Raw genomic sequence first — 27,862 nt, 5'->3', positions numbered from 1 at the left:
GTGCTGAGCATAGTGAGAGAGAATGCGAGACAATGAGATTGAGTACTCTGAGAGTGTGAGTACATGAGCTCATCATCGAGATGCATTGCATTTGACATGCGTACCTGAGATACATGCATAGAGGTGCATTTCCTTCTCCTACCTAGTTTTGGGGACATTTATGATTTTACCTGTATCTTGACATGTAGGCATAGAGAAGTACTTTCCTCATGCTATATGAAAATGAAACATCTTACTATTTGTTGAAAGGATTTTTGAAAAAAATTACAGTTTTCAAATTTACTCGTATTTTGGTATTTTCGGTAAAAAAAACTTGGGTTTTTACTGAGATGCTTAAAAAGAAATGCCTATTTTTCTGGAACTGTGACCGAACTGAGCATTTTATTTCTGAGATACCTCTTCCATTACTTGCTTTATGTTATTATGAACTGTTGTTGGTTATTAGAGCTGGACTCTGACCTTGGTACAAGCTCGTCACTACTTTCAACCTAAGGTTAGGTTTGTGAATTATTGAATACATGGGGTCGGTTGTACTCATACTACACTTCTGTACCTTGCGTGCAGATGTTGGTTGTTGATATTGTTGTGTTTGTTGGGAGTTGGATCTGAAGATGTACCTGCGTTCCAGTTGTAGCTGCTTCTTGTTCATGGTAGCCTTAGATTCATAAAACTCCGTTTATGTACTTTCAAACAGATGATGTATTTACTTCATACCAACTTTATAAACTCTATTCTTAGAAGCTCATGATTTGTACTACCAGTTCTTGGAAAAATGTATTAGTTTCATATATTTTCTTTTAATTAATTGCCTTATTAATTTCATTGGAATTGGATAGATGATAATTGGCTTACCTAGCGGGTTGGGTTAGGTGTCATCACGACTAATTAAATTTTGGGTCGTGACAGAAAGCTTCAATGAATATGAAATATATTTAAATATGTTTATTTTGTCAATAATCTTTTTTGTCATATGCTACCATTATTAAGGATAATAAAATGGTAATGGATGCCTTTTGTCACAATTCTATGATTTTAAAAGGCCACAATTTCTATTTTTTACAAATGATTGGTTCCCTATATGCAATGCTTCTATCATTTAGTTTGATTCTGCTGTAATTTCAGGCTACATACTGAGTTATGTGGGAACTACAATCTTTCCCCTTTTAGGCACTTTTCTCTTCGATGTACTACACCAATAGTAAAAATTAGTAAGTTGGGGAATACCCTTTTCGATGAAAGACTGGCTCCACACTTGAGGATATATGATATTGGATACTCAAAGTTTGATGTTGTTCTGTTGATATGTATATATTTATATTTCTACACTAGGAAAGAATAAGATAGTCATAGTTTTTCTCCTGCATTACAGTCGACCCTGTTGCATTTAAGGCCAAAATCAATTGTTCACACTCCGCCTTATAGTGCTCCAGATGTACAATCTAGAAACCATCCATATAACAACAGTATCTCTTTTATGGTTCTATTTCTTTTCCTCTTATGAGTAGTTAAGAAGCTACTGTTATTGGTAGCTTTATAATTTGTTGAAATTACTGGTCATAATTCTAGAGTTGCATAAATAAATACATCTTAGTATACCATCCCCCTTAACCAGGTTTAAGAAGAGCTAGAGAAAGCTTACCAATATCACTCCTTTGTATAATTATAAGGCAGACTGGATTAAAAGGAACCATAGATATTTCAGGATAAAACTCTATCCTTACTGAAAACATTCAGATGCTTATAGAATATGTACTACAATTATAATAGAAATCAGATAAATAATCCTATTAATGCAATGGAATTCATTGACTATCCTGCACTCTTACGGAAAATGATTGCGCACTAACTTTTGTAAGATATAGCATCTTCTTGATGCTGCTTACTGACTATAAAACTTAACTTACCTATAAAATTATATTTATGTGCATGTAGTGGGTATGGGGGCTATTACTACTCTCTTCATCTTTTCTTGCACATGAAATAAGTCTATTTTTTTATTTGCAGCTGAAAATTACTTAGGGTCAAGACAAATCATATAAATACCATGAGGGTTGGTAGTTGATTGAGCCTACATGAGTTAGATGCATGAACGAGAGAAGGTTAGTAATTTGATGCGAGGTGGAATTGAGTAATATTTTTTGTCTTACTTTGTTGATTGGAATTTCCAGACCTTAACTTCTATCTTTTGGGTTTTAAAAGCTGGCAATGACTCTAATGATGGTAAAAGAAAGGAGTAAAAAACATAACTAGGCAATATTTAAAGAAATTTTGCAAAATTATAGCAACATAAGTTATTATCATCCACGGCACCTAAATATTTACATATCCTAATAGCTTTCAAAAAAATGATCCTAAAATTCTGCTGGACAAGAATCAACCCCATAGGAAACTATTCCTATTTTTTCGCTCAAATTTTTTATTTTCCATAACTGATACAATCCTTTCAATTTTTTTTTGTCTTCCCTTTTCTAATGTCTTTCTTTCTTATTTTCTTTTTGTATATGCAAAATTCTTTTTTACGTTTCCTTCTTTGGAGTTTAAATTTGGAAAATAAAATATTATTTTAATATGTTACAACTTTGATTGGTGGTGTTATATATTTTCTATTTAAATGGTATATGTGATAAATTATATAATAGCGGTATATATAAAGTATAATATAATACACATCTATAAAGAATATTTATGGTATATTTTGTTTATTTACATATTATGATGTGTGTGTGTGTGTGTGTATATGTGTGTGTGGTATAAAATACATATAATATACATGACATATTGATGGAATATTTATATTATAAATTATCACAATATAATATCCTTGAAATATAATAAAGGTATATTATGAGTAAAAATAAAATTCTACAACAAAAATTTTAAAACTTAAAGAAAAAAAATACTAAAATTCCCATTTTGCAACCTCGTTAAAGAGGGGATTATTTTTTAGATATTTTTTTTTCAGAATCTTTGATATATTTGGGTAAGTGTTATTTATGGAAGAGAAGAAAAAATTATGGAAGAGAGAGGAAAAAGGAAATGTAATAAAAGTGTATTGACGTAGAGGGTCCCTTAGTTAATGAGTTACCAATGTGAAAGTGCTAAAGAAGTAAAACAATATGCTAATTTTGAAATAAATAAAGATTACTATTATTTATGAGAATAGTTTTTAAAAAAGGAGCAAGCATGTAAAAATCTCAAAAGAAAGTGTGAAGCATTCTGACCCATATTCACGATTGCACATCAGAGGAGCAAATATGTTTATGATCTTTACTATGGAAGGAATGAAATATCTAAACAGCTATATGAGTTTTGTTTGGAACAAGATTATGCAGATCGCAACCTGATTGAAAGGTTGAGTATTTGAAGCCAACATCCTCCACAACTTACAAAATATGTCTGTTTCTTATATTTAATTCTCCTATTTCCTGTGTTTTGACATGCAGCTTGGATATCATGAGCATCTCTGTTGCTTGCACTGCAAACAACCTCGGGATCACAACCTTGCAACTACTTATGCATGTCGTGTCCCCAAGCACCTTAGAGAAGTTGTTGTAATAGAGTGTGTACATTGTGGATGTCAAGGTTGTGCAAGTGGGAAATAATTGTTTTCCTGTAACTATATGTTATGAGGTCTGATTTTACTATCTCGAAAGACTATGGCTTTGTCATTTTTCTAAATTTTTAGGGTATTAGAAGCATTTGTTCGTGGCACTCTAGCTGGTATACATTGCTTGCTTTATTTAAAAAATATTATTGGGCTTCAGGAAATAACTGAATGTTTCTTTATTGAGTTTTCTTATGACTTCATTGTACGAATATTACATATACATGTTTCAAAAATAATAGCGTTTTCATGCTCCTTTGTATCTATCGTATTTTTCAAGATATATTTTTTTATGAAAAAATATAATTATTATTCTACGCGCGAGTACGGATACTAGTATATATTAATCATAATTAAGTAAAAAAAATTATATGCAAACACATGCATCTATTAGTGAGGATTAGAAAACACTTGTCTACCAATAGTTGAATATTTCTCCAAAAATAGTGACTAATGTCAAATTAATTATTTTATAATCACTTAATAATTCAAATATCACGTGAGGTACGTAAAAACGTAGATCATTAATTTTGTCTAAATAATGAACCATAAGAAATTAGGATTATAGGGAAACAATTAAAGGAAATAGGTTCACTTAGCACAAGAAAATACTACTTTCTCAGAAACTAAAATACTGAGTTCTGCAAACTCTAAAACAAACTCACCTAAGCATTTAAAGAGATTTGGAACGAATATAATGCCTTCTAAACATGAGAGTTGAAGTTTCAAGTGGTAGTGGACTAATAGTTGATGTATAATGCCTTCAAATTTCAATGATTCATTTCTAAAATTCAACACATATGGTAATACATTCTGAACTGCAGTAACAATTGTACAATATGAACTGAAAAAATCTTTTTTCATGCACTTTCTTCACAATGTCTCAACAAGATGACATTTGCAGTAAACTCACACTCCTAAGGAAACCACTCTTTTTTGCAGAGTATATACTATATAGTGCTAACAAATTATAAAATTATTCCAACCCCAAGAAAAATCACATCTATAACACAAAAAACCCTGAATGAATTTCTCTCGTAATCTTGAAGCACTTCCAGACCAAAAAGAAAAGAGAAAATAGCAGTAGCAGCAACAACAAACAAAAGCCGAAACACTAAAAAGCGAAAAAAGTTAAAGCACCTGCTAAGGACTAGAAGATCAGCTCTTGTAATAGTTAGAGCAGATCAGACATCCTTCTTCTGTGGTGAGGTACTGTTCCTCTAGGCTTTGGATCCGAGGAAGCGATAGTCTTGCTTTGTGGTAACACAGATGGCTTAATATCTGAATCTTCACACTTAATATCCCCTGCAATGGTATTAGTCTCACTATATCGTGATCTTTTATTTGAAGTTCGTAGCTGTGCTTTGAAACGACGATCTGAAAAGCTGTTTGATTGTGAACCAGACAATTGGGTAGAGCTCCTAGCCCATGATCTCAAACTCTTTGGTCTGCTACGAATTTCCCTTTCTGCCGTAGTCTCCCTTTGTCGACTGGCAACTGTGGCACTCATGAATCGAGGCACTGAGCTAGTGACCTTTGTTTTTACTCCTTTCTCAGAATTTCTTGGAGTTACTGTGATGATTTCAGCAACGTTTTCCTTTGGGGTTATAGGAAAGGTTTCTTCATCTTCAAGCGGCTGATATTTCTTCATGAAAAGTCTTTTGTTCTCATTCAATAAAAACTCAGCCTTCTGTATTTGAGTCCTAATTTCTTGACATCCTTCTTCAGCTTCCTTCATTTGCTCCTCAAGCTCAGAAATTCTCTTTTCTCTTAGCTTCTTTGATTCCTGAATGGATGCAAACAATAAATAAGGATAAGCGACAAGGTCATCAGAAACAATAGAAACTATTAAAGAAAACCAGAGATGATTACTTGTGAGAGTTCTCTGTTGCATTCCGCTGCTCTTGCTCTCTTCGCAAAGGTAAAGGAACATGTCGTCTCTCCAACATCCTCTTCATACGGGCTAACATGGACTAGCATCAAAACTTTTGATCTATCACCTAAAGCAGTAGGTTCAAAGAAATAAGGCATGAACATTCCACATTTAGACGTCTAAGAATGAAGATGAACAAGAGATTTTTATATCAACTGCTACGATGTCAAATTTCAACATTCCTTAACACGACTGAGTTATCATTTTCCAAAATGTGAAAAATGTAAAAGTTCTGACATGCATGTCTATGGAAATTGTTGCTTCAGGAAATCGGAGTATTTACCAAGAGAATCCTTGAGAACTTGTGTCAATTTGCTATTTCTGCAACCAAAATTGGTAACTTCATTAGTTAAATCACACTACCAAATATTTCAACTCAAACCTCCTCAAGCTTTGGGCTGTATGTAATAGTAGAATACAGTCTAACTCAAGCAAGAAGAACATTGAGAAACTATTATTCTAATGCAGAAACGAAAACAAGAATTCTTTTTTATAAGTCAGAAGCTCGTAAATATTCACCAACCTATAAGGAACATGGCCTCTCTTTCTTCTAAGAGCTGCGATAACATCACCTAGTGCAGAAAGAGAGAGATTTATTGCCCTCCCCTCGTCAAGGGTTTGTCCAATGGCTCCCGTTTTAAGTAGGCGCTCACTTCCTCCAAGGTCAACCATCCACAGTTTGCTTACTTCTGCTTTACCTCCCAAAGCATCCCCATAACGATATATACTGATCCTCGTCAAACTAAATACAAATAAGTAAACAGGTTACTGAATTGCCAAAACCAAAGTAATCCAAATGAAGATGGGAAAGGCTTTTAAAAACCTACCAATGTGATCTGCTGGATGTTTCATTTACATTTGTCCATGATGTGGATCTAACTCGTCTCCCCTTATTATACCACCAAGTTGCTTTAGTAAAATTAGAGATTTCCACCTCAGTTAGACCATCGATTTCAACTGATCCTTTTGAATCTGTTTGAATATTTAGATTACTGTAGTAGAGTTAGCCAAACTATACAAGGCAATTCTTAGCGGGTCATCAAATTACATCCTCTTTTTATTATATATATTATATGGTGAGGACAAGATATTGGAAATTACCATCTCGACGCTGTGTATGTCCGACTGGAAGGTCTTGGAGCAAGCAAATCCCTTAGGCTGCCCAAATAGACTTCGAGCATGCTAATCGAAAAAGTAAATGAAGTCGAGCTATCTAAAGAGGAAAGGTGAAAAAGCTCCTGAAGAACACGAGGAATGATCCCTGGAGACTCAGTCGTTCCCTCCTAAAGAACACAAATAAAAGCACCTAATTCATTCTCCATAAACATTCTTCATGATAATGTGAATCATACAATAGGAAAACCAACCATAGTATATGTCTTGCCAGTTCCCGTTTGTCCATAAGCTAATATACATACATTGTGCCCATCGATTGCAGATCTGAGAATTGGCTCAACCTCAGCAAAAACATCTTCTACAGAATGTTCAAGCATAACAAATGCCTTTACTGAAATTTCTTTGGAAATAAGAAGAGTCAAATTTTAGCACATGAATCTGTTACTAACCTTGGATTGCTTCCTGAGTGAAAACCTTGTCAAACTCAAATTCTTTCCTGCTTCCACCAGATCTTACCACGATCTTCTCTGATTCAACTGAAATCGGTTGATGAGTTCTCCGTTTATCTGTTGGTAAAAATGGTCTAACCCGGGAAAACACCCGAATGCAACCTATACTTGGAAATATCAATGTCATGATTCAAAATACATAAATGAAGAAGGAAACAGTGAGCTCAATTTAGAAGATCTTAAATAAGGTAAACATCGAAACTAAAAATCACCTTTAATGTCTAGTATCTTATTCAATGCTTCTCTTCTTCTCTCATCCAGAGATCTCTCTTTATTCCTCAAACTCCCAATTTCTCCTGCAACACATAAAGAAAGTTCAGATCAAGAAATTCTTAAAAACTAAATCAAACTACAAATAAATCCCCAAAAAAGCCACCTTCTAAATTCAAAATCCTCTGCTCAAGCTGAAACTTTTCATCCTCTTGAACCACATTGACATCCATGAAATTTGAAGGAATCTCTTGAGAAACCTCATCTTCATTGGAATCTGGATTTGATCCTATTGGAGATGAATTCTCCAATACTTTCCCATTTGCCAAAGGCAATGAGATATGTTCTTCTTCAGTTGAAACAAACATTGCTCAAGCCTCAAAAGTAGACATAAAAGAATGGCCCTTTTCCAAGAAATTCACAAATTTGAGATAAAAATCCAATCTTTCTCAAGAAAAAGGCCAAATCTTTGGAATTAAAAGAACCCCAAGTAATCAAAATCCTTCAATTCTTGCTCAAATGACACTACAGCAGAAACTGAGCAGGCCCACAAAAAGAAGCTGCTAGATCAACCAACCAAAGAACCCCCTTTGACAATAAAATATTACCCTAATATGATTCAGATCCTATTTATAGTAAAATATACAAAGAAGTAAGATTGAAGCTACATCTGTTAAATAAAAAAATAAGGAATCCAAGAAAAAATGCAGGAAAAAAACAAGAAAATGGGGCCTGACATCCTTGAAGTTGAAACCATTAAAGGAAACAAGTCCAAGAATAATACTAATCTGGCTCTCTCTCTATATCCTTAAAAGGTTGACATAATTATGTGCAAAATAGCATGAAGAGTAAAGATTTTTAGTTTTTCTATTAAAAGTGTTTTTTTCTTCCTTGATCAATGGGTTGTCAAATGTTTTCTTTTTAATTATTTTATTTTCTGTTTTCATTTTATTTCAATGATTGATCACTCCATGAGACCCCTGATAAAGGTAGAAAAAAGCTTTTCGGACAGTTGGACGGTTAATATGACAATATAGTATTAACTTCTAGATCTTTGCCCGGGGGGGCGGGGGGGGAGAAATCTTTACAAGAGGTTCCTTACTTCCTATACAAATTATAAATATATGAGATGTGAGATAATAACCTTAAGAACAGACTACAGAGAGAGAGGAGCGGTCTATTGTATATTTCTATTTTTACATTTTTATATGTCGTCAACTATGTCAACATTATCCTAACTTGAATTATGGAACTTTTGACAAAACCAAAGTGGTGAAGTGTTCTCCACCTACAAATATTGGAACTCCACTACTACCCCAAAATTAGGAAAAGATAAATAGTTTAAGAAAGATTAGGAACCCATTTCCCAAAATTTTCTCCTCAAAGAGATAAAAATAAAATTTGACCAAAATTTAACTGCTAGTAGATGGTATTGAGACTTCAAGAATTTACATGTCTTTCTATTGAATCTCTTGAGTAGACCTTTTTTTCTCGTGTTACTAGTAATATTTATTTCTTCAAAATACTATGTCATTCTTTTTTTAATAAGGAAATACATAAGTTATTGCTATTTAGTAGATTTAAATGGATTTTTCAAGCAACTTGACAAATGTACTTGGTAAAAAATAGATTAATCTCGTATGGTTACGAAACTTTATCCACGGTAATTGTAAAGTATATACGTACCTTTTATATTAAATTACTTACACTTAACCTACAAGAAAAATAAATCATTAAAATTTTACCTACTATAATAGTAAAGGGATGGCCCATCCTTTCCCGTTGAATTTCATAACCCGTGAAGGCTAGACTGTGTTGGGTAGGTTAAACCATTTTGGAAGCTCTAAGTATAAGGATCTCCTAAGCATTATGTTAGATGTCAGCCTTAAGCAATTGATTCTTACTTTTATCTGAGTTATGTTTAAGGACAATATTGAATAATAAGGTTTTATAACTCTCCATTAATAATAGACAGTCCCATGAATTCTAATGGGTGGAAAAATTAAATTTGATGGTCTTCTTTCTAGATTGTAGACGAAATTGCTTGGGTGAATCAATTGGAGTCGAGCCACTTGGAATTGAAGCTCGAGGCTAGTGAATATAACCAATTATTGATTTTTGCAAATAACATAATTTTATACGAATTAGGCATGTTTTGAGAAATAGCGGATAGACTTGTGAAATTTGTTATATGTATTGTAGGCATATAAATTTTATAACAATTAAATTCATAAAATAATTTGGACAATACTTTAAATTAAATATATTTTGGTCCAAATAAATATTATGGGCTAATATAATTGAATTAATTATACATGTCCAATACATATGAATTAAATAAATAAGTTCAAATTCATTGGGTTAGCCCATTTAATCGGGCTACAAGCGATGAGCCCACTTCATTAGGCTCAAGATGGCATCTTCCTAGAGGTCCAATGTCACGTGTCAAATGACATGGCATGCCAAGTCAAACGAAGAGCCAATAGGATCGTGCCACGTGTTAAAATGACCTTGCATGCCAAGTCACATTAAAAGGCTAATGAAATCGTGCCACGTGTGCAAGTGACATGTTCTGGCCAATCAAATGCGGTCATGTCACACTTCAATTTGATTGGTCGGAAAGAGTTTGTTCTTATCACAACTCCTCCCTTCCACAACTATAAATAGGGGTCTTCATAACCGAGAAAAGACACCATAAGTGATAACAAGAAGTAAGAAAGAGCTCGTGGATCAAACGCTGCAAATTCCTTCACAAGTTTCAAGCTTCAAGCAATCAAGTCCAAGTTTAAGCTCAAGAACGAAGAACCAATCAAGTTCAAGCTCAAGAACAAAGAACAAATCAAGATCAAGCTCAAGGGCCCTTGAATTTATATTGAAAAAGTAGAATCAAAGGAACGATAAAGATTGTAACACTCAAATATTTAAAATAAAATATTACGATTGTTGCAATATTTTTCGATCTTGACTTTATTTTTTCGACGCAATTTATTGTCTACAAATTCTAGCACGCCCAGTGGGACATTTAAGATGGGCAAAGAGCCATAGATGCGATCTTAAGGTGGACATTTAAGTTAGAATTTGTAGACAATAAATTTGCGTCGAAAAAATAAAATCAAGACCGAAAAATATTGCAACAATCGTAGTATTTTATTTCAAATGATATGAGTGTACAATTTCTATGAATCCTCTGATTCTACTTTTCAACAGTTAATAAAAGAGTCTTCGAGCTTAATCTTGAATTATATTTTTTTTAATCCAAGTGCTTGAGACTTGATCTCGATCTTGACGTATTTTTAATCCAAGGGCTTGCAACTTGTTCTTGAATCTTCGTCTTGATATTTTAATCCTTAGAACACTTGAATGCTTGTAGCTTTTAGAGAAATCTGCGCGTTTGATCCACGAGCTCTCTCTTGCTTTTTGTTATAACTTCTGATATCTTTCCTAGGTTATGAAGACCCCTATTTATAATTGTGGGAGGGAAGAGTTATGATAAGAACAAACTCTTTCCGACCAATTAAATTGAAGTGTGACAAGGCAGCGTTTGATTGGCCAGAACATGTCACTTGCACCCGTGACGCGGTTTCATTGACCTTTTAATGTGACTTGGCATGCCTTGTCATTTTGACACGTAGCATGATCCTATTGGCTCTTCCGTTTGACTTGACGTGCTACGTCATTTGACACGTGGCACCAAATTGGACCTCTAGGAAGATGACATCTTGGGCCTAATGAATTGGGCTCATTACTTGTAGCCCAATGGATTAAGACTTATTTATTTAACCCATATAAATTAGACATATATAATTGATCCAATTATATTAACCCATAATATTTATTTGGACCAAAATGTATTTAATTTACAGTATAGTTCAAATTATTTTATTAAATTTAAATCTAATAAATTTTGTATGCCTACAAATGGTCCCTACTTCAAAATTTATCAAAGTATATATTTTGTCCATTGAAGACAAGACTTGAAGTATCAACTCATATAAAGAATCACGTCGCATATATATATATATATATATATATATATATATATATATATATATATATATATATATGTTGGCTTGAACTGTAGGCACTTAAATTTAACAATTGCCATGATTAACTTTGAATTTATACAAAGCCTTAGTTTTCACGTGGCATTCTGTTAGCCATAAAGTTACTAGCCAACTTTTACTTCTTTATTATGAATCTATTTTACTATCAAATTCCAATGGTCAAATTTAATATCCAGTACCAATTCTTAATTGGTTTAGACTTTCAAATTAGCCACACCCCAATTCGTCGATGGTAGAATGCATCTCCATTTCTCACTAGGAAACTAATTCCCTCCTTATTGTAATGATTAGATAACTTCACGTGTATATTTCAATTCCAAATAGCAATTTGAGTTGCCTTTGGATTCCTGCAGTAGCCGAATCCCATCCGGATTGCAAAATATGTAATCCCACATCGATAATTCACTTTCAAAATCTGCCTTATGACTTCTATAAATACAATACTCTTTATTCTATTAGTTTTATTTTCAGCGTTTGCAAACCACTTTGAGTCTATTTTTGACGACTTGAAAACATTGACGTGAAGGTAATTTCTTCTTCTTTTCTTGTGCTTTTTTTATTCTATTGTCCTTTTTGTAGGTAAAACAAAAAGAATATGTTCTTGCTTAATGAGATGATCCATACATGAAGAATATGTTCTTGCTTACGGTGTGAAAGAATTTGTATTCATCCCCGCCCGAATATCGGAGAGATTACTCTCAAGGTGGCCCGACTATCGGAGAAATTACTCTCAATATGGCCTGACTATCAGAGAGATTACTCTCAATGTGGCCCGATTATCGGAGAGATTACTCTCAATTTGGCCCGACTATCGGAGAGATTACTCTCAATGTGGCTCGACTATTGGAGAGATTACTCTCAATGTGGCTCGACTATCGGAGAGATTACTCTCGATGTGGCTCGACTATCGGAGAGATTACTCTCGATGTGGCTCGACTATCGGAGAAATTACTCTCAAAATGATCCGACTATCTGAGAGATTACTCTCGAGGTGTGAAGGGATGGATACTCATCTCTGCCCAAAAAATCGGAGGCCATTTCAGGACGCAAAGGTTCATATGGCATATTGAAGTACAAGTCCATGCCAACAAATAGATGGACAAATCCTCAAATATCATATGGGAGGACAAATCCAAGGGACTTAAGGTGCAAAAGGGGCTTACATGTCCACCTTAAGATTGGAAAGTTATAGTTTCTTTTAAGGACAACCCCACGAAGAGGACAACTTAAGGTGCAAAGGGGCTTACTGTCACGCCCCAAACTCGAGGAGCACAACCGGCGCTCAACCGAGTGAACCCAGTCGAGCAAGCCTACGTTACATCAACCTCTCATCATAACTCATGCATAATTTATCAAAACATAATTAGATCATGACTTTCATATTGAATACATTTGGCTCAATGGCCCATATTTTTTTTTTTCTTTTTCACTCATGATGGGTACATAGCTTCATAAATATCTGTGAACATAAATACATAATGAAACTCAAAACTTAAGTACATGACCCACAGTGTACATGGAGCTTCTATGACAATAGATACCTAAGTACATAATACCAACTAGACTCGAGTGCCCACTGGAATTGTAGCAGGCTCACCATAATCCGATGCACAGAAGATCCCTACCAAAGATTCATATCATCATGTAGAAGTATACCTGCATCTATTAAAAGATGCAGCGCCCCCGGCAAAAGGGACGTTAGTACTGTCGAATAGTACTAGTATGTATAACTAAACACCCTCTCAATAGAACAATTAATATTACAAGGAGGAATAATCACAAAATCAATGAAAGTCTCGAACAATACCAAAACATCAAGTGTCATGTAAATTCCCATAATTTTAGATTAGTGAGTCTTAGCACCAATATACTATTGTTCATAATACCATTGTCATAATACCATTATTCACGATACCAATACCACTGTCCTCTCAGCACGAAGTACGATCACGACCCGATCAGCTAGGTTGTCTTATTCGAGACATCAAACCCTTTGTTTTTATATCAATCACAGCATTTCATATTTCTTTTATTAAAGTACATCAAAAGACTACAAAACATCGTGTAGGTTGAAATATCGAGCCTTATTATACTTGCATTATTCTAAACTTCTTTTAGGGTCAACTGAGCCATATGATCTATACGCAGAACACATAATATAAAGTAATTGAAACAACATGTACAAACAAGGCCAATGAAAATGGCTCATAATGTCTGCGTTGACAATGCGTCTTACTTGACCGTCCATATCCCTCTCTTATCTTACCCCTATGCATTGCATAGACCGTCCCTAGTATTCACATATCATATTATACACTTATGTGTTTCATAGACCGTTCATAGGATTCACATATACCATACGATACACCTGTGCATTTCATAGACCGTTCACAGTGTTTACTTACACAATACACTTGTGCGTTTCATAGACCGTTCACAGTGTTTACTTACACAATACACTTGTGCGTTTCATAAACCGTTCACAATGTTTACTTACACAATACACATGTGCGTTTCATAGACCGTTCACAGTGTTTGCTTACACAATACACCTGTACATTTCATAGACCGTTCACAGTGTTTACTTACATAATACACATGTGTATTTCATAGACCGTTCATAGTGTTTACTTACACAATATACATGTGCGTTTCATAGACCGTTCACAGTATTTACTTACACAATACACATGTGCGTTTCATAGACCGTTCACAGTGTTTACTTACACAATACACATGTGCGTTTCATAGATCGTTCACAGTGTTTACTTACACAATACACATGTGCGTTTCATAACACATCATTATGCATATAACCATCTATAAACTCAAAGCGACATGATTAACATTACATTAAGGTCGTAAGTTCCTGGATCATTGGAACACTTCTTGTTCATGCTCATCATGGAGAAACATAGCACATTACATTCGCACATGCACGGTGAATCAATAAGTCAATTTTAATGGCACATAAGCTCAATTTCCTTTCTTAAGGTTCATCATCATTTAGCATAGGACATCTCTCTTCCATCTCGTTATTCACTCACTTGACATCTTGAGGTCATTAGTTAAGTTCATGATTCTTGAGGACTTAACATCGAAGTCATTTACATATATTATTTCAGAAGCATAGAATAACAGTTGAAACCATTGGGACATACAACACCTCATAATTCTCATTTAGACGAACAACCACATTTCATCTTCATACTATCACTTCATTAGTACTTTCAATTACATACAACATCATTATTTCATTGGTTCCCTTCTTGCCATACATATTATTCTTCATTTATGGCACGGTGGCCGTATCTTATATTCCATACTTTTATTTCATTACTTTCAATACTCATCATCATATTTCACACATCGTTTCATTTCATTGGCTCTATTGGCCACAATCATAACTTTTATTATTGGCACGGTGTCTACACTTTATATCTCCAACTCACTACTTTCACTTTCAAGCATCTTTATAAATTATCAACAATAAAGAATCTCAAATCACGACTTTTAATACACCTATGAGCAAATAAGTGTCTTATGTACATTGAGACTTCTTACACAATTTGGCATAATAGCAATCACTTCAAATGCTACTTGGAATCATAATATTTTTATACCCAACTCATGCTTTGAACACATTCCCGAATGATAACATCATATGATAAGAGTATCCGAAATACATTTTGAATATATACCTTTCAACACAAAGCTTATTTGGAATAATTGATTTATAAAGAATAACTCGGGACTTACAAGAGCATCATGGAATTCAATTCTATGAAAGAAGTTTAGCCAACGTATCACGCTTTGAGCTTTCCTTAAATTACTATAATGTTCCGAAAATTCTAGCAATTCCAATCTATTTTGAGACATAATACAATTGAACCATAAGTAGGAAGATATTCATGGTCTCAGCTCGTTTGAGCATTTTATCAAACACTAGGTGTGCAAATTTAACTACAAGGTTCTTCTACAAGATTTCCTTCACTCCATAACTTAATCTTTACTTATTTGAGCTCAACAATCTTCCCACAAACACCAATTGTGCGGTCCATTATGCGACCGCATAGCTGAGTTCGGAGGGTCAATTTTTTTATTTTCATAACCCGACCCCATTTTGATAAATATGCTTTGAGGCTTATTTTGGGATGTGTTTCTGAGGGTTTTAGAGAGAGGTAAGAGCATTTTAGAGAGAGAAGGAGGGAACCTAATATTTTAATCATCCAATCTTGTACCAATCTTCAAGAATCAAGGAAGCTAATCACAAGATCTTCATCTAAGAGGTAAGATTCAAACCCTTAATCTTCAATTTCGAGTTTGGGGTAAAAGATTGGTGATTGGGAGTATGATTCTTGGGTGTAAGAGTATTATGTATATATACTTGTACCAATAATGTGCGGGTCGCATAATGGTCGCACAATTTGGGGCCTTTGGTATAATGGTCGCATAATGGTCGCACATGCGATCGTATAATGGTCGCATAATTTGTCACAGAATTGCATTATGTCAGCCTTTGTTAATTTGGTCATAACTTCTTGTAGGAATGTCCAAATGACGAACGGTTTAAAGCGTTGGAAACTAAACTTAAAGAGATTTAATTTTATAGGTAATACACCATATAATTCTTCATATCAAGAGAGGTATGGTCGTTTGAAGTTAGGTCTTGTGCGAACTCATTTGAAACTTTATTCTATCATGAAATTTTCAACTTGCCTTAGCCTTGGGGCTCTTCTTAGACCATAAACCATTCTTAATGCACCTCATACATATATTATCATGATCAATTGATATCATACATATAATAGTCTCTTTTCTACACACAAAATAATATAATTAGCGCATATCAACTTTCTTACTAGCACTCAAGTACTTCAAAATTTTCCGGGGTGTTACACTTACATGTCCACCTTAAGATTGGAAAGTTATAGTTCCTTTTAAGGACAAACCCACGAAGAGGCTAACTTAAGGTGCAAAGGGACTTAAATGTCCACCTTAAGATTGAAAAATTAGAAAGTTTCAACTCGAACACTTGGTGAACTTTGAAGATTTGGCGGACTTCGCATACTTTAACTTGAAGAGTGGTGGACTTTTAAACTTCAACTTGAAAAATTAGAAGGCTTGAAGACTTCAACTTGAAGATTTGGAGGAATTAAATAGTTCAACTTGAAGACCGGCAGACTTGAAGACTTCAACTTGGAGACTTGGAAGGGTTAAATATTTCAACTTGAAGAGCGATGAACTTGAATACCGGTGGACTTGAAGACTTCAACTTGGAGACTTGGAGGATTTAAATGATTCAACTTGAAGAGCGGCGAACTTGAAGACCGAATGACTTAAAGATTTGGTGAACATGAAGACATAGTGAATCTCCGGGCTTCAATGCATATACTTAGTAACCTTCTAAAAGACTAAAATCATTTCATTGAAGATACCAATTTACCACAAAGGCTTGCAAATGGGATCCAAAATTTAACAGAAGAATGGTATCTCAGCTCGATTTTCAAGTGCTGATTGAATGAATTAAATTCCATCGTACTTCATTTGGACAACGATTGGGGGATTATGTATCTTTTGAACTTATGCGACTGAACTCAGATTGAAACTCTAAGCTGCCTACGTACCTCGGTGAAGAGGATCAAGTCATACCGTAGTTCAGAATGGGTGATTTTTTATTTATTTTTTATTTTATTTTTTTATGTCCTAACTTTTGCCTAAGCTGCCTCTTTTGAGGTTTTCAACATAGCGAACTTTTTTTTAGGGTCGTACACAGTTTAGACTCATGCGGGCTAGGATTGTAGGAACATGCAGTTTAGACTCATGCGTCAAGGAGCGTTGCAACTTCAAGGATAATACTTCTTCAAAAACTTGCCATTGATAGGGCCGATTCTCATACTGTCTACATCAACCAGCTTGTAAGCCCCACTTGAGTAAGCTTCTTGTATGACATATGGCCCATCTCATTTTGAAGTGAAATTTCCTACAGGTTTATGGGAGGTAATAATGGGTCTTCGTACGGCAAGGACTTGATCTCTTACTTGAAAGGTTATCGGGGGAACTCTTTTATTGAAGGCGCGAGACAATCGAGCTTGATAACATTCAAGACTCTGTTGAGCTTGCAACCTCTTCTCATCAAGAGCCTCCAACTCTACTAATCGAAGTCAAGCATTTTCTTCATCAGTGATCCCTTCTTGAATAGCTAATCGCAATGAAGGTATTTGACGCTCGAGTGGCAAGATGGCTTCGACTCCATAAATGAGTGCATAAGGGGTCGCTTGTGTTGGCGTGCGGTGAGTTGTCCTATATGCCCACAGAACTTCTTCCATACGGTCATGTCAATCTCGTTTGGATTTGGAGATAACTTTCTTTAATAAGTTGCATAGAGTCTTGTTGAATGCCTCAACTAGACCATTGGCGGCAGCATTGTACATAGAAGAGTTGCGATTCTTGAAGCCAAAGAGATCACAAATCTTGTTCATCAATCTATTGTCAAATGGTTTGCCATTATCCGTTATTATGTAACGAGGAATGCCAAAGTGATAGATTATGTTTACTCGGATGAAACTTGCAACATTTTCCTTCTTTACTTCCTTAAGAGCCACAACTTCAGCCCATTTTGAGAATTAGTGAGTTGCAGTCAAGATGTATAGGTGCCCACCAGAGGAATTTGGCAGTGGTCCAACAACATCCAATCCCCAAGCGTCAAACGGCCAGGATGCAACAGTCGGGTGCAACACTTTAGGAGGCTGATGAATAAAATTCGCATGGAATTGGCAAGCCTTGCATATTTGAGCGTAGTCCAAGCAATCTTTTACCATCGTTGGCCAATAATATCTCATCCTTTTTATATAAAAGTGGAGCTTTGGTCCAGACTAGTGTGACCCACATACCCCAGAATGTGCTTCTTGCAAAGCTTGGAGTGCTTCATCTTCCCCTAAGCATCGCAAGAGTACTCCCTCGAATGACCTTCTGTATAGAGTATCTTTATAGTAAAGGAAGCGAGGTGCACGACGGCGGATTTCAGTCCTTCTCCTCGGATTTCTGGAAGTATCCCATAGCTTAAGTAGTCGATGATAGGCTGTCTCTATTCTTCCTTCTCAGCTTCAGAAACGGCCACAAGATGCTCGAGTTCATTTTCTTCACTTTCACCCTCATTTGGCGGCGGTACTACCCATTTTTGGCAGATAGTAACTTGCGCTTGACTAGGCAGGGTTAGCAATGAAGCTAGGGCAGCTAAAGCATAAGGCTTCTTATTTTATTTCCTAGGCACATGTTGAATAATCACATCACTAATCCATCCCATCAATTTCTTAGCATAATTATGATAAGGCGTAGTTCAGGTTTCTTGACCTCGTAACTACCTAAAAGCTGATTGACCACTAACTGGGAGTCACCAAAGACTTGTAATTGCAATTGCTTCGTATCAAAGCCATTTCAAGCCCAAGTATTAATGCTTGATACTCAGCAACATTGTTGGAACAAAGTTGTGTCAACGTAAAAGAGTAGGGCAGAACTTCGCCTTGAGAGGTGACAAATATTACGCCAGCACCAGCTCCTCCACGATGCGTAGCACCATCAAAGTACATCTTCCATGGAGGTTGAACTTCAACGTACATTGCGTCCTCATCAGGTAGTTCGCCAGTTAGCTCCCAGTCATCAAGTATCGGATGATCTGTCAATGCTTGTCCTTTTACAGCCTTTTGAGGGATGTACAAAATCTCGAATTGTTGAAATTGGAGGTACCATCTCGCTAGTCGATAACTAAGAATAGGTTTTGACATCACGAACTTGATGGAATTTGTAGCAACCCCTTTGGGAGGGTGCTACTTACGAAATAAATCTAATTTACTACTTATAACATCAAGAAGATATTGATTTTAAAAAAGCATTTAGAATAATTTAGTAGCGAAAAGTGCAATATTTTTATTTTTGAAAAATACTCTTTTATAATTAATTAAAAAAAATGAAATACAATGTCAAAATATCAACATAAGGTGATATAACCCTTTTTGAATAATCAATACGTTAAAGCAACTTCCTAACAAAATTATACGTTCATTCAATATCACTGCAAGTTTGTATTGTACATAAATTTCAAACTATCGGGTATAAAAAGGAAAACTAGTTTTCTCCTTTGTACATATTTTCAAGACAAAGGGTAAATTCAGCATATTACAAGACTTGAGTTATTAACACACCCTAAAATAGCAAAATAAGTTACCAAATTTAAGTTACAAGATTTTGGTCTTAAGATCCAACAAGCCTCCAAATAACATACATAAGTGTGACATATATATCATGTACATGTCCCAAAACTATACAAAACCATGGTGCATATGTAAATGTGATCTCCATAAGTGCTCCCAAAAAGACTACTTCATAAGGTCGTCTTCAAATTTCATCACATACATTACCTACGATAGAAAACAACTATCACTAAGCATAAAGCTTAGTGGCGTATAAACTTTAGGCTTGGAGCCATTAACTTCTCCAATTCCCATTTTTATTCATAGGTAGCTCAAATAAAATATAATTTAAAACAAGTGAACAAATATATCAAAAGTATCAAATATCAACCCTTGAAGTATTTTCAAATATCAATAATAATGTTCAAGATTCAAGAGTTGAGAAAGCATATACTATCAATCCAAGAGAGTTTGTCAAATATCCATTTTTTGCCCAATGTGTACGTCATGCCATCACACTAAGAAAAATCAGATATCAAGATGGACCGAAACCCCAAATCAAGTAGGGTCAAAACCCAATAGTCAAAAGAATCAAGAACCATATTAAAAATGGCTTCCTAGTTCGTACTTAACACGGACAAGTTCCATAATTTAAGACGAACTACAAATCCAAAGTCAAGATGGCAAAAGATCCAAATCAAGAGGCATGCCAAGATGAGTGACAAAGTCACTTCCACAAGAAGGACAAAGTCCCAACAAGAATACAAAATGATCAAACAATCTGTACGAGTGGACGATTTAGTAAATATCTTGCAATACTTGATATAACACGAATACAATGCTATTAATTAAAGACAAAAAAAACAAAATATCAGGTTATTTCAAAATATTCCAGCAAGTAAAAAGAGTACAAAGTTTATACACAAACTTTGATGTTTTACCATAAAACAGTTCAACCACAACTTGAGGATGTTCGAATCGTCTGCGCCATAGATAAACCAAATCCGTTCACTTCCTCAAATACTTCCCCTTAGAATTTACAAGGGTATATATACCTTAAATACATAATCAAATATCTATATAAGCTTAGTGATTTAACATGTCAAACTAAACAAAATTATTGGTAAAAATTACCCAAAATGTTTGAAACAGAAATTCTGGACAGTATCACTGTCTCGTGTTATGACTCAGATTTGAAGATGAAAAAAGACAAACTAGACTATGTGGTCCTTTTTACGGTTGTAGATATATGTCTTAGAATTTCAGAACATCTTGAATCACCCCCATATCAATTTTGTACAAAACGTTATGCTAAAATTACTAACAGTAGTACAGTGAGGGTTTGTAAAATAGAAAATCTGGGCAGCATTTGTCCTGTACTTCATCACCTATTTTTGGATAAATAAAAGACAAAGTAGGTTTTTATTCCTTAATAAGAGTTATAGATCTATGAAATAGCTTTTCAGAAAGTATTAGATCACTTAAAACGGAGCTCTATATAAAAAGATATGAAGAAAACACTAATAGTTATCTAGTGTAAAAACGGGTTTAGTAACTTACCACAAAAGAGAGGAGCAACTTGAGCTTCACCGAGAACGAGTTTTGCTGGTTGGTTTAGTGGAAATTTATTATGGTTTTCATGGAGTTTTTCAGGTAATAAGAAGGATAGAGATATGGGGTTTTCTTTGGCATTAAGGACTGAAAATGAGACGATGTTATGAAAAAGTATGTCACAAAAGTAATATAAAAACTTTGGATAAATATGAAAAATGTGGCTGCCCAACCTACTAAATATCTTTAGATAAATACAAATGGGTGGCAGCCCAAAACCTTAATTATAATGTATTTAACAATAATTCATCAAAATAATATTAAGTGTTACACATAGCAACACCATGGAACTTCTTTATCAATATTAACACAACCTAAAGTAAGGAATTTTCATGTATTGTTAATTTCACGTTTAGGGAGTGCGAAGTAAAAATATCTCCTCATTATAAAGATGCTCAATCGAAAATACAAAATTAGTAAAAATTTGGGGTGTTACAGGATTTGCTTTAGAAACAAGACGAATAACATGAGCTTGAAAGTAGTGCTTCAACTTTTGAATTGAGAAGACTAGCGCCAAACACAACTTTTCAATTGGCGAATAATTCAGCTCGTTTGGTGTCATCATCCTGCTCAAGTAGTAAAGAGAGTTTTCTTTCCCCTCACTATTTTTTTGGGCCAACAGTTCTCCAACGGACCTTTCTTGTGCTGAAATATATAGTATCAACAGCTTTGCAGGTATATGGGATGCCAAAACCGGAGGCTTCATCAAGTAAGTTTTAATGCTTTCAAAGGCATTGCTACAAGCTTAGTCCCACTTAAAAGGAACGCCTTTCTTTATGAGGAGACTGAATGGTTGGCACCTACTAGCTAGGTTTGAGATAAATCTCCTAAGGTATGCTAGCTTTCCTTGCAGACTTTTCAATTCATGAATATCGCGAGGCTCGGGCATCTTCAAAATGGCATCCACTTTGGCTTGATCAATTTCGATCCCTCGATGTCGGACAATGAAATCAAGGAACTTTCCAGAAGTAACTCCAAAGTCACATTTCAATGGATTCATCCTAAGTCGGTACCTCCGAAGCAACTCAAACACCATTCTCAAGTCTTTCAAGTGGTCGCTCTTCTCTCTTGATTTTACCACCAAGTCTCCAACATAGCATTCGACATTCTTGTGGAGAAGATCATCAAAAATATTCTGCATAGCCCTTTGATAAGTAGCACCAGCATTCTTCAAGCCAAAAGGCATTACCTTATAGCAATAAATACCCTTTGGGGTACGGAATGCAGTAAGCTCTTCATCTTTTGGTGCCATTCGAATTTGGTTATAGCCCGATGAACCGTCCATAAATGACATTGCCTCGTACCCAGTAGTAGCATCGATCATCAGCTCTGGAATAGGAAGCAGGAATTTATTTTTGGGACACGCATTGTTGAGATCTCTAAAGTCAACACACACCCAAATCTGGACATTCTTCTTCCTTACAGGGATAATACTTGAGACTCATGTTGGGTATTTAACTTCGCAAATAAATCCATCTTCAATGAGTTTGTTAACTTCACTTTCGATCAAGGGAACCAAGTCCGGCCTAAAGCGCCTTTGGGCTTGCTTAACAGGACGAGCGCCATTCTTGACTGCAAGGTGATGAACTGCTACTTTAGGGTCCAAGCCATGAATCTCTGTAACTCCAAGCAAAGACATCCTTGAACTCCTTGAGTAACTCGATATAAGTGCTTTCTTCATTAATTGCTAGTAAAGCACTTAGGTATGTGGGCCTTGATTCTTCATCTGTTCCAAGGTTAACTTCTTTTAAGGCATCAATCGTTGCCTTCACCCCTTCTTTAAGTTCAGGTGGAGCATCTTTCGCATCTTCATCTTCTTGAGGGTCCCCATTGTTGAAGGATATGTGATAACACGGTGAAACATCCTCCAATTTCTCGCCATCCTCCGTTAGAAATAAAATATCGTGCTCGCCTTGTGCAGTAACATGATACGAATAACCCACACTTTCTTCGTCTCCATCACGTTCTTTAGTGTAGACCACAGTGTATGGCTTCACCTTTAGTACCTCATCACACGAAACCATGAATTTTGTTTGTCGCCTCATTCTGGCAGGAACCAGACTTTGGAAATCCTTAGAGATCTTCTGAATTTTAAGTGAAGCGGGTGTTCTTGTATTTTGATAATTTCTCTGAACTTATTACCTTTCTTTAATGGACCCAATCTCTCAAACACGGAAGTCCTCGCAGTTGATTTTCCAAGTCGATCAAAGATAGAAGGCTTGTTAGAAGCGGCAGATTCATCTTCTACAGTGATATAATTGTTGCTCGCCCTTCTTATAGAGATGTGCACTGGTGACAGTTTCTTGTATCCCAAACCTTCACGTGGTTGCCTCGTCGCAGCTTCTGATGGGAGCTTCCCTAACTTTGATGGCTCATTGGGATTGTATCCAGCTTTTGCAAATAGCCTATAAGCGTTAGGATCAAAACCTTCATATGTTAGCTTTGTATGGAGTGCCATATTTTGCAAATGATTTTGGGCCACAAACCCTGCAAATGGCTTTGAGAACAACTTTACTTCCTCAATTGGTTTTACCGGAAGAGTTAATTCATTTAGCATATTAGTTTGGAGATTAGATGATTCACCTTTATCTTTCTTCCTTTTAGGGACATATTGGAGCGCATGAGTTACTTTCTTGCCATAAGACGCAATATCCCCTCTATAAGGTTTATTCGAGTTAGGTTGTACCTCCTCAGTAACAGCTTTGGCTTTACCAGCAGTCACCTCAGCTCTTTTAGTTGTGGGCTCGTTATTCTTGCTTTTCATGACATTATCAGCTTTTAGCTCATTCACAATGCGGCTCTTCAAGTAGAACTTTGCATCGGCGAAGTGTGACTCAGCCTCAGTGAATGGCTCATCATCAGCAACTATCTTCTTCTCGCCTTCACCCTCGTAGTATTTTAAACATTGATGGTAGGTAGATGGAACTACTTTATTCTCATGTATCCAAGGTCTTTCAAGCAAGACATTGTATGAAATCTTAGCATCGATCACATGCATCCATGCATTTGATTGCATATCTTCGATTATGATTCCCAACCTGATCGCACCTATGGCTCTTTGCCTCCCTTGGTGGACATTCCCACCTATTGTTCGAGTTGAAACTTTCTAATTTTCCAATCTTAAGGTAGACATTTAAATCCCTTTGCACCTTAAGTTGGCATCTTCGTGGGTTTGTCCTTAAAAGGAACTATAACTTTTTATTCTTAAGGTGGATATGTAAGCCCCTTTGCACCTTAAGTCCCTTGGATTTGTCCTCCATATGATGTTTGAGGATTTGTCCATCTATTTGTTGCCATGGACTTGTACTTCGATATGCCATATAAACCTTTGCGTCATGAAATGGCCTTCGGGTTTTTTTTGGGCAGGGATGAGTATCCATCCCTTCACACTTCGAGAGTAATCTTTCTGATAGTCGGGTCATTTTGAGAGTAATCTCTCCGATAGTCGGGTCACCTTGAGAGTAATATCTCCGATAGTCGGGTCACCTTGAGAGTAATATCTCCGATAGTCGGGTCACCTTGAGAGTAATATCTCCGATATTCGGACAGGGATGAGTTTTCATCCCCTCATATCCTAAAACTGCCTTCTTCATGCCTGAATCATCTCATTAAACAAAAATATATTTTTCTTGTTTGACTTACAAAAAAAATAATAAAGGAAGAAAAACACAAGAAAATAAAAAGAAATTATCTTCGCATCAATACTTTCAAGTCGTCAAAAATAAATTCAAAATGGTTTGCAAATGAAGAAAATGATGCTAATAGAATAAAGAGGATACTGTATTTATAGATGTCAACAGGTGATGGTTGAAAGTGAAGTACCGATGTGGGAGTTAGATTATACAATTGGACTCCTAGACGGAATCAATCAAGGAATTGGTGTTGGAAAGGGAGTTGGACTTTGCACCTAAACGAGCAGATACTATCGCCTCCTTTATTCGAAGAAGGCTGCTTAAATTGAGTCCAAATATGGTGCAAACTCAATGTCTCTTTGTCGTACGTGGATTTGGTGTCCTACATGATTTTTAATTCTTTGCTTTGATTAAAATATGTCCATTTTCTTTAGTTAAAGTTTGGTTTTAAATGGTTTACATACAGTTTGGATAAGGGCTAATCTAGCACAGAAGCTATTATTAAAAATACAAGGCCAAGAAGATCGGTGCTGGAGGGTTTCTCCAACATGACTACGATACTTTTAGTTATTGTTGGAATCTTGGATTCCTAAGTAAATGGGGATTACAATAGTGAGAGCAACTACATTTTCGACCTTGAAGTAGCTATACTGTTTTGCCGTTTAGAATGTTGTGCTAAAGTCATCTATTAAAGGTTACAGCCTGTCCAAATAGTCGAATATTTACAAAAAAATGTATACTTTTCGCCGGTACTTCAAGCCTCGTCGATAAAGCTCATCATGCTTACACTTCGACAAGTCTTGAAGTAGGGATCATTTGTAGGCATATAAATTTATGAGAATTAAATTCATAAAATAATTTGGACTTTACTTTAAATTAAATATATTTTGGTTCAAATAAATATTATGGGCTAATATAATTGAATTAATTATATAAGTCAAATACATATGAATTAAATAAATAAGTTCAAATTCATTGGGTTAGCCCATTTAATCGGGCTACAAGCGATGAGCCCACTTTATTAGGCTCAAGATGGCATCTTCCTAGAGGCCCAATGCCACGTATCAAATGACGTAGCACGCCAAGTCAAACGAAAGAGCCAATAGGATTGTGTCACGTGTCAAAATGACAAGGCATGCCAAATCACATTAAAAGGCTAATGAAATCGCGTCACGTGTGCAAGTGACATGTTCTGGCCAATCAAATGCGATCATGTCACACTTCAATTTGATTGGTCGAAAAGAGTTTGTTCTTATCACAACTCCTCCCTTCCACAACTATAAATAAGAGTTTTTATAACCCAGAAAAGACACTAGAAGTGATAACAAGAAGCAAGAAAGAGCTCGTGGATCCAACGCTGCAAATTCCTCCATAAGTTTCAAGCTTCAAACTCAAGAACGAAGAACAAATTAAGTTCAAGCTCAAGAACAAAGAACAAATCAAGATCAAGCTCAAAGGCCCTTGAATTTATATTGCAAAAGTAGAATCAGAGGAACCATAGAGATTGTAACACTCAAATTTTTGAAATAAAATACTACGATTGTTACAATATTTTTCGATCTTGACTTTATTTTCTCGACGCAATTTATTGTTTACGTGTACTTTTTGCAAAACTTACATGTACATACAAGTATATGAGCATTTTGATGTGTCCTCGAGTATGCTTACCTTATTTTGAGTGGGTGAAATTGTATCTATATCGATAGATGTTTAAGTGCATAGCAATATCTAATTGATTGGATTTAGATGAGATGGCAATGACATAATTCATTATGTATGACATTGTTCATAATATATAAGGTATTTAATTATTATTTTAAGAGCGGTTATATAATATTATTTTTCCTCCCGGGCCAAAATTTAGTTTTCAACATAAAGTACAATATTTGAGTATCCACATATACATGTTAAACTATGCTTTCATTTTATTCCAGTTAAGTATATATAAATATATAAAAAAAATAAAATAAAAAAACAATCGCATAGCATGATTTCTATCTTGCTTGTCTCATTACAACTATAGATTATATCATCATTCAATGAGTTAGTGGGCTCGCATCTTACGTGTCATGTATTTCAGATATAGGAGCGACAAACTAACTAGAGTTAGCTGCTCTAGAAAATCCGAGTTAAGTGGAGGTATTATCTTTCTTTTGTTTAAGTATTTGATATTAACAATTGTTTAAGGCATTTTAGAGATACTTTGTGGTTATATAACTAATATCATTATTGTTGCATACGTAGGTAATTGAGTTACGGATTTACGCCTATGTATATAAGTGCGTGTGAATATTAGCGTTTGAACATATTGGTTAAGTGGGTGAACCCATTAAATACTTGTTACAATTCTTTATTCTAAATCGTGACAAAAGTAATAATCGAAAAAACTTACAGTAATACATATTTAAGTTTTCTTATCCTTCCTTTTTATATATGTAAGATGGTTTCCAAGTCAAATATTGGGGCAAGTGCACCGATAGTCATTCTCAGGGATGTTATTTAGAGATTAGTCAATCTCTCCGTTTCAAATTAGATGAAGTACTTTCCTTTTTAGTCTTTTCCAAAATAAATGACACATTTCTAAATTTGGAAATAATCCAACTTTAAACTATTTATTTTACCCCTTTTACCCTTCATAAGAAGATTTTATAACCACACAAATGTCATGGCCCCACATAGCTTTTACCCCTTAAGTTTTTAAGACCACAAATTTCAAAAGTCTTTTTTTTTTCTTAAACTCCGTATCGAGTCAAACTACCTAATTTAAATTGAAACGGAGGGAATACTTATTTTATCCTAAAATTTTAAACTAAAATCTTCACTTCAGGACAATTCATGATATTTTTGTCTTGAAAATTTTAACTAAAAACCTATAATTCATGACGCACCGGCTAATTCCTAAATAACAACCCTTTAAAGTGGTTACCTGATGTCATTTCTCGTACAGATTTCACTAAAATGGTTTAGGCTAAGGTGTCAAATGGACGGCTTGGG

General features: G+C 35.2%; 1 protein-coding gene and 1 pseudogene across 3 annotated transcripts; one reads left to right on the top strand and one right to left on the bottom strand.

Moving 5' to 3' along the window:
- The first annotated feature begins 2,017 nt into the window (after positions 1–2,017).
- On the top strand, positions 2,018–3,669 carry LOC104103494 (protein BUD31 homolog 1-like; annotated as a pseudogene).
- A 682-nt stretch (positions 3,670–4,351) lies between these two features.
- On the bottom strand, positions 4,352–8,391 carry LOC104103488 (kinesin-like protein KIN-14U). 3 transcript variants are annotated; one of them, XR_011409516.1, is made up of 11 exons: positions 7,539–8,391; positions 7,375–7,458; positions 7,103–7,264; positions 6,905–7,011; positions 6,639–6,820; positions 6,365–6,529; positions 6,061–6,279; positions 5,821–5,858; positions 5,477–5,604; positions 4,482–5,390; positions 4,352–4,448 (listed from the first exon to the last, which is right to left on the bottom strand). XR_011409516.1 is itself a non-coding variant. In XM_009611400.4 (10 exons), the coding sequence occupies exons 1-10, from the start codon at positions 7,738–7,740 to the stop codon at positions 4,779–4,781; spliced, it is 1,899 nt and encodes a 632-aa protein (XP_009609695.1). In that variant the 5' UTR covers positions 7,741–8,391; the 3' UTR covers positions 4,445–4,778. The 3 variants fall into 3 exon arrangements, 2 of the variants coding, with proteins under 2 accessions (XP_009609695.1, XP_018628754.1); XM_009611400.4 differs by having other exon boundaries at positions 4,445–5,390; XM_018773238.3 differs by lacking the exons at positions 7,375–7,458; positions 7,539–8,391 and having other exon boundaries at positions 4,445–5,390; positions 6,905–6,977; positions 7,103–7,242.
- Positions 8,392–27,862: the final 19,471 nt, after the last annotated feature.

The sequence above is a fragment of the Nicotiana tomentosiformis genome, chromosome 1 (assembly GCF_000390325.3).
Source record: "Nicotiana tomentosiformis chromosome 1, ASM39032v3, whole genome shotgun sequence".
Taxonomy (NCBI): Eukaryota; Viridiplantae; Streptophyta; class Magnoliopsida; order Solanales; family Solanaceae; genus Nicotiana; species Nicotiana tomentosiformis.
The sequence above is the reverse complement of the archived record's forward strand: the minus strand, read 5'-3'. Positions and strand labels throughout refer to the sequence as shown.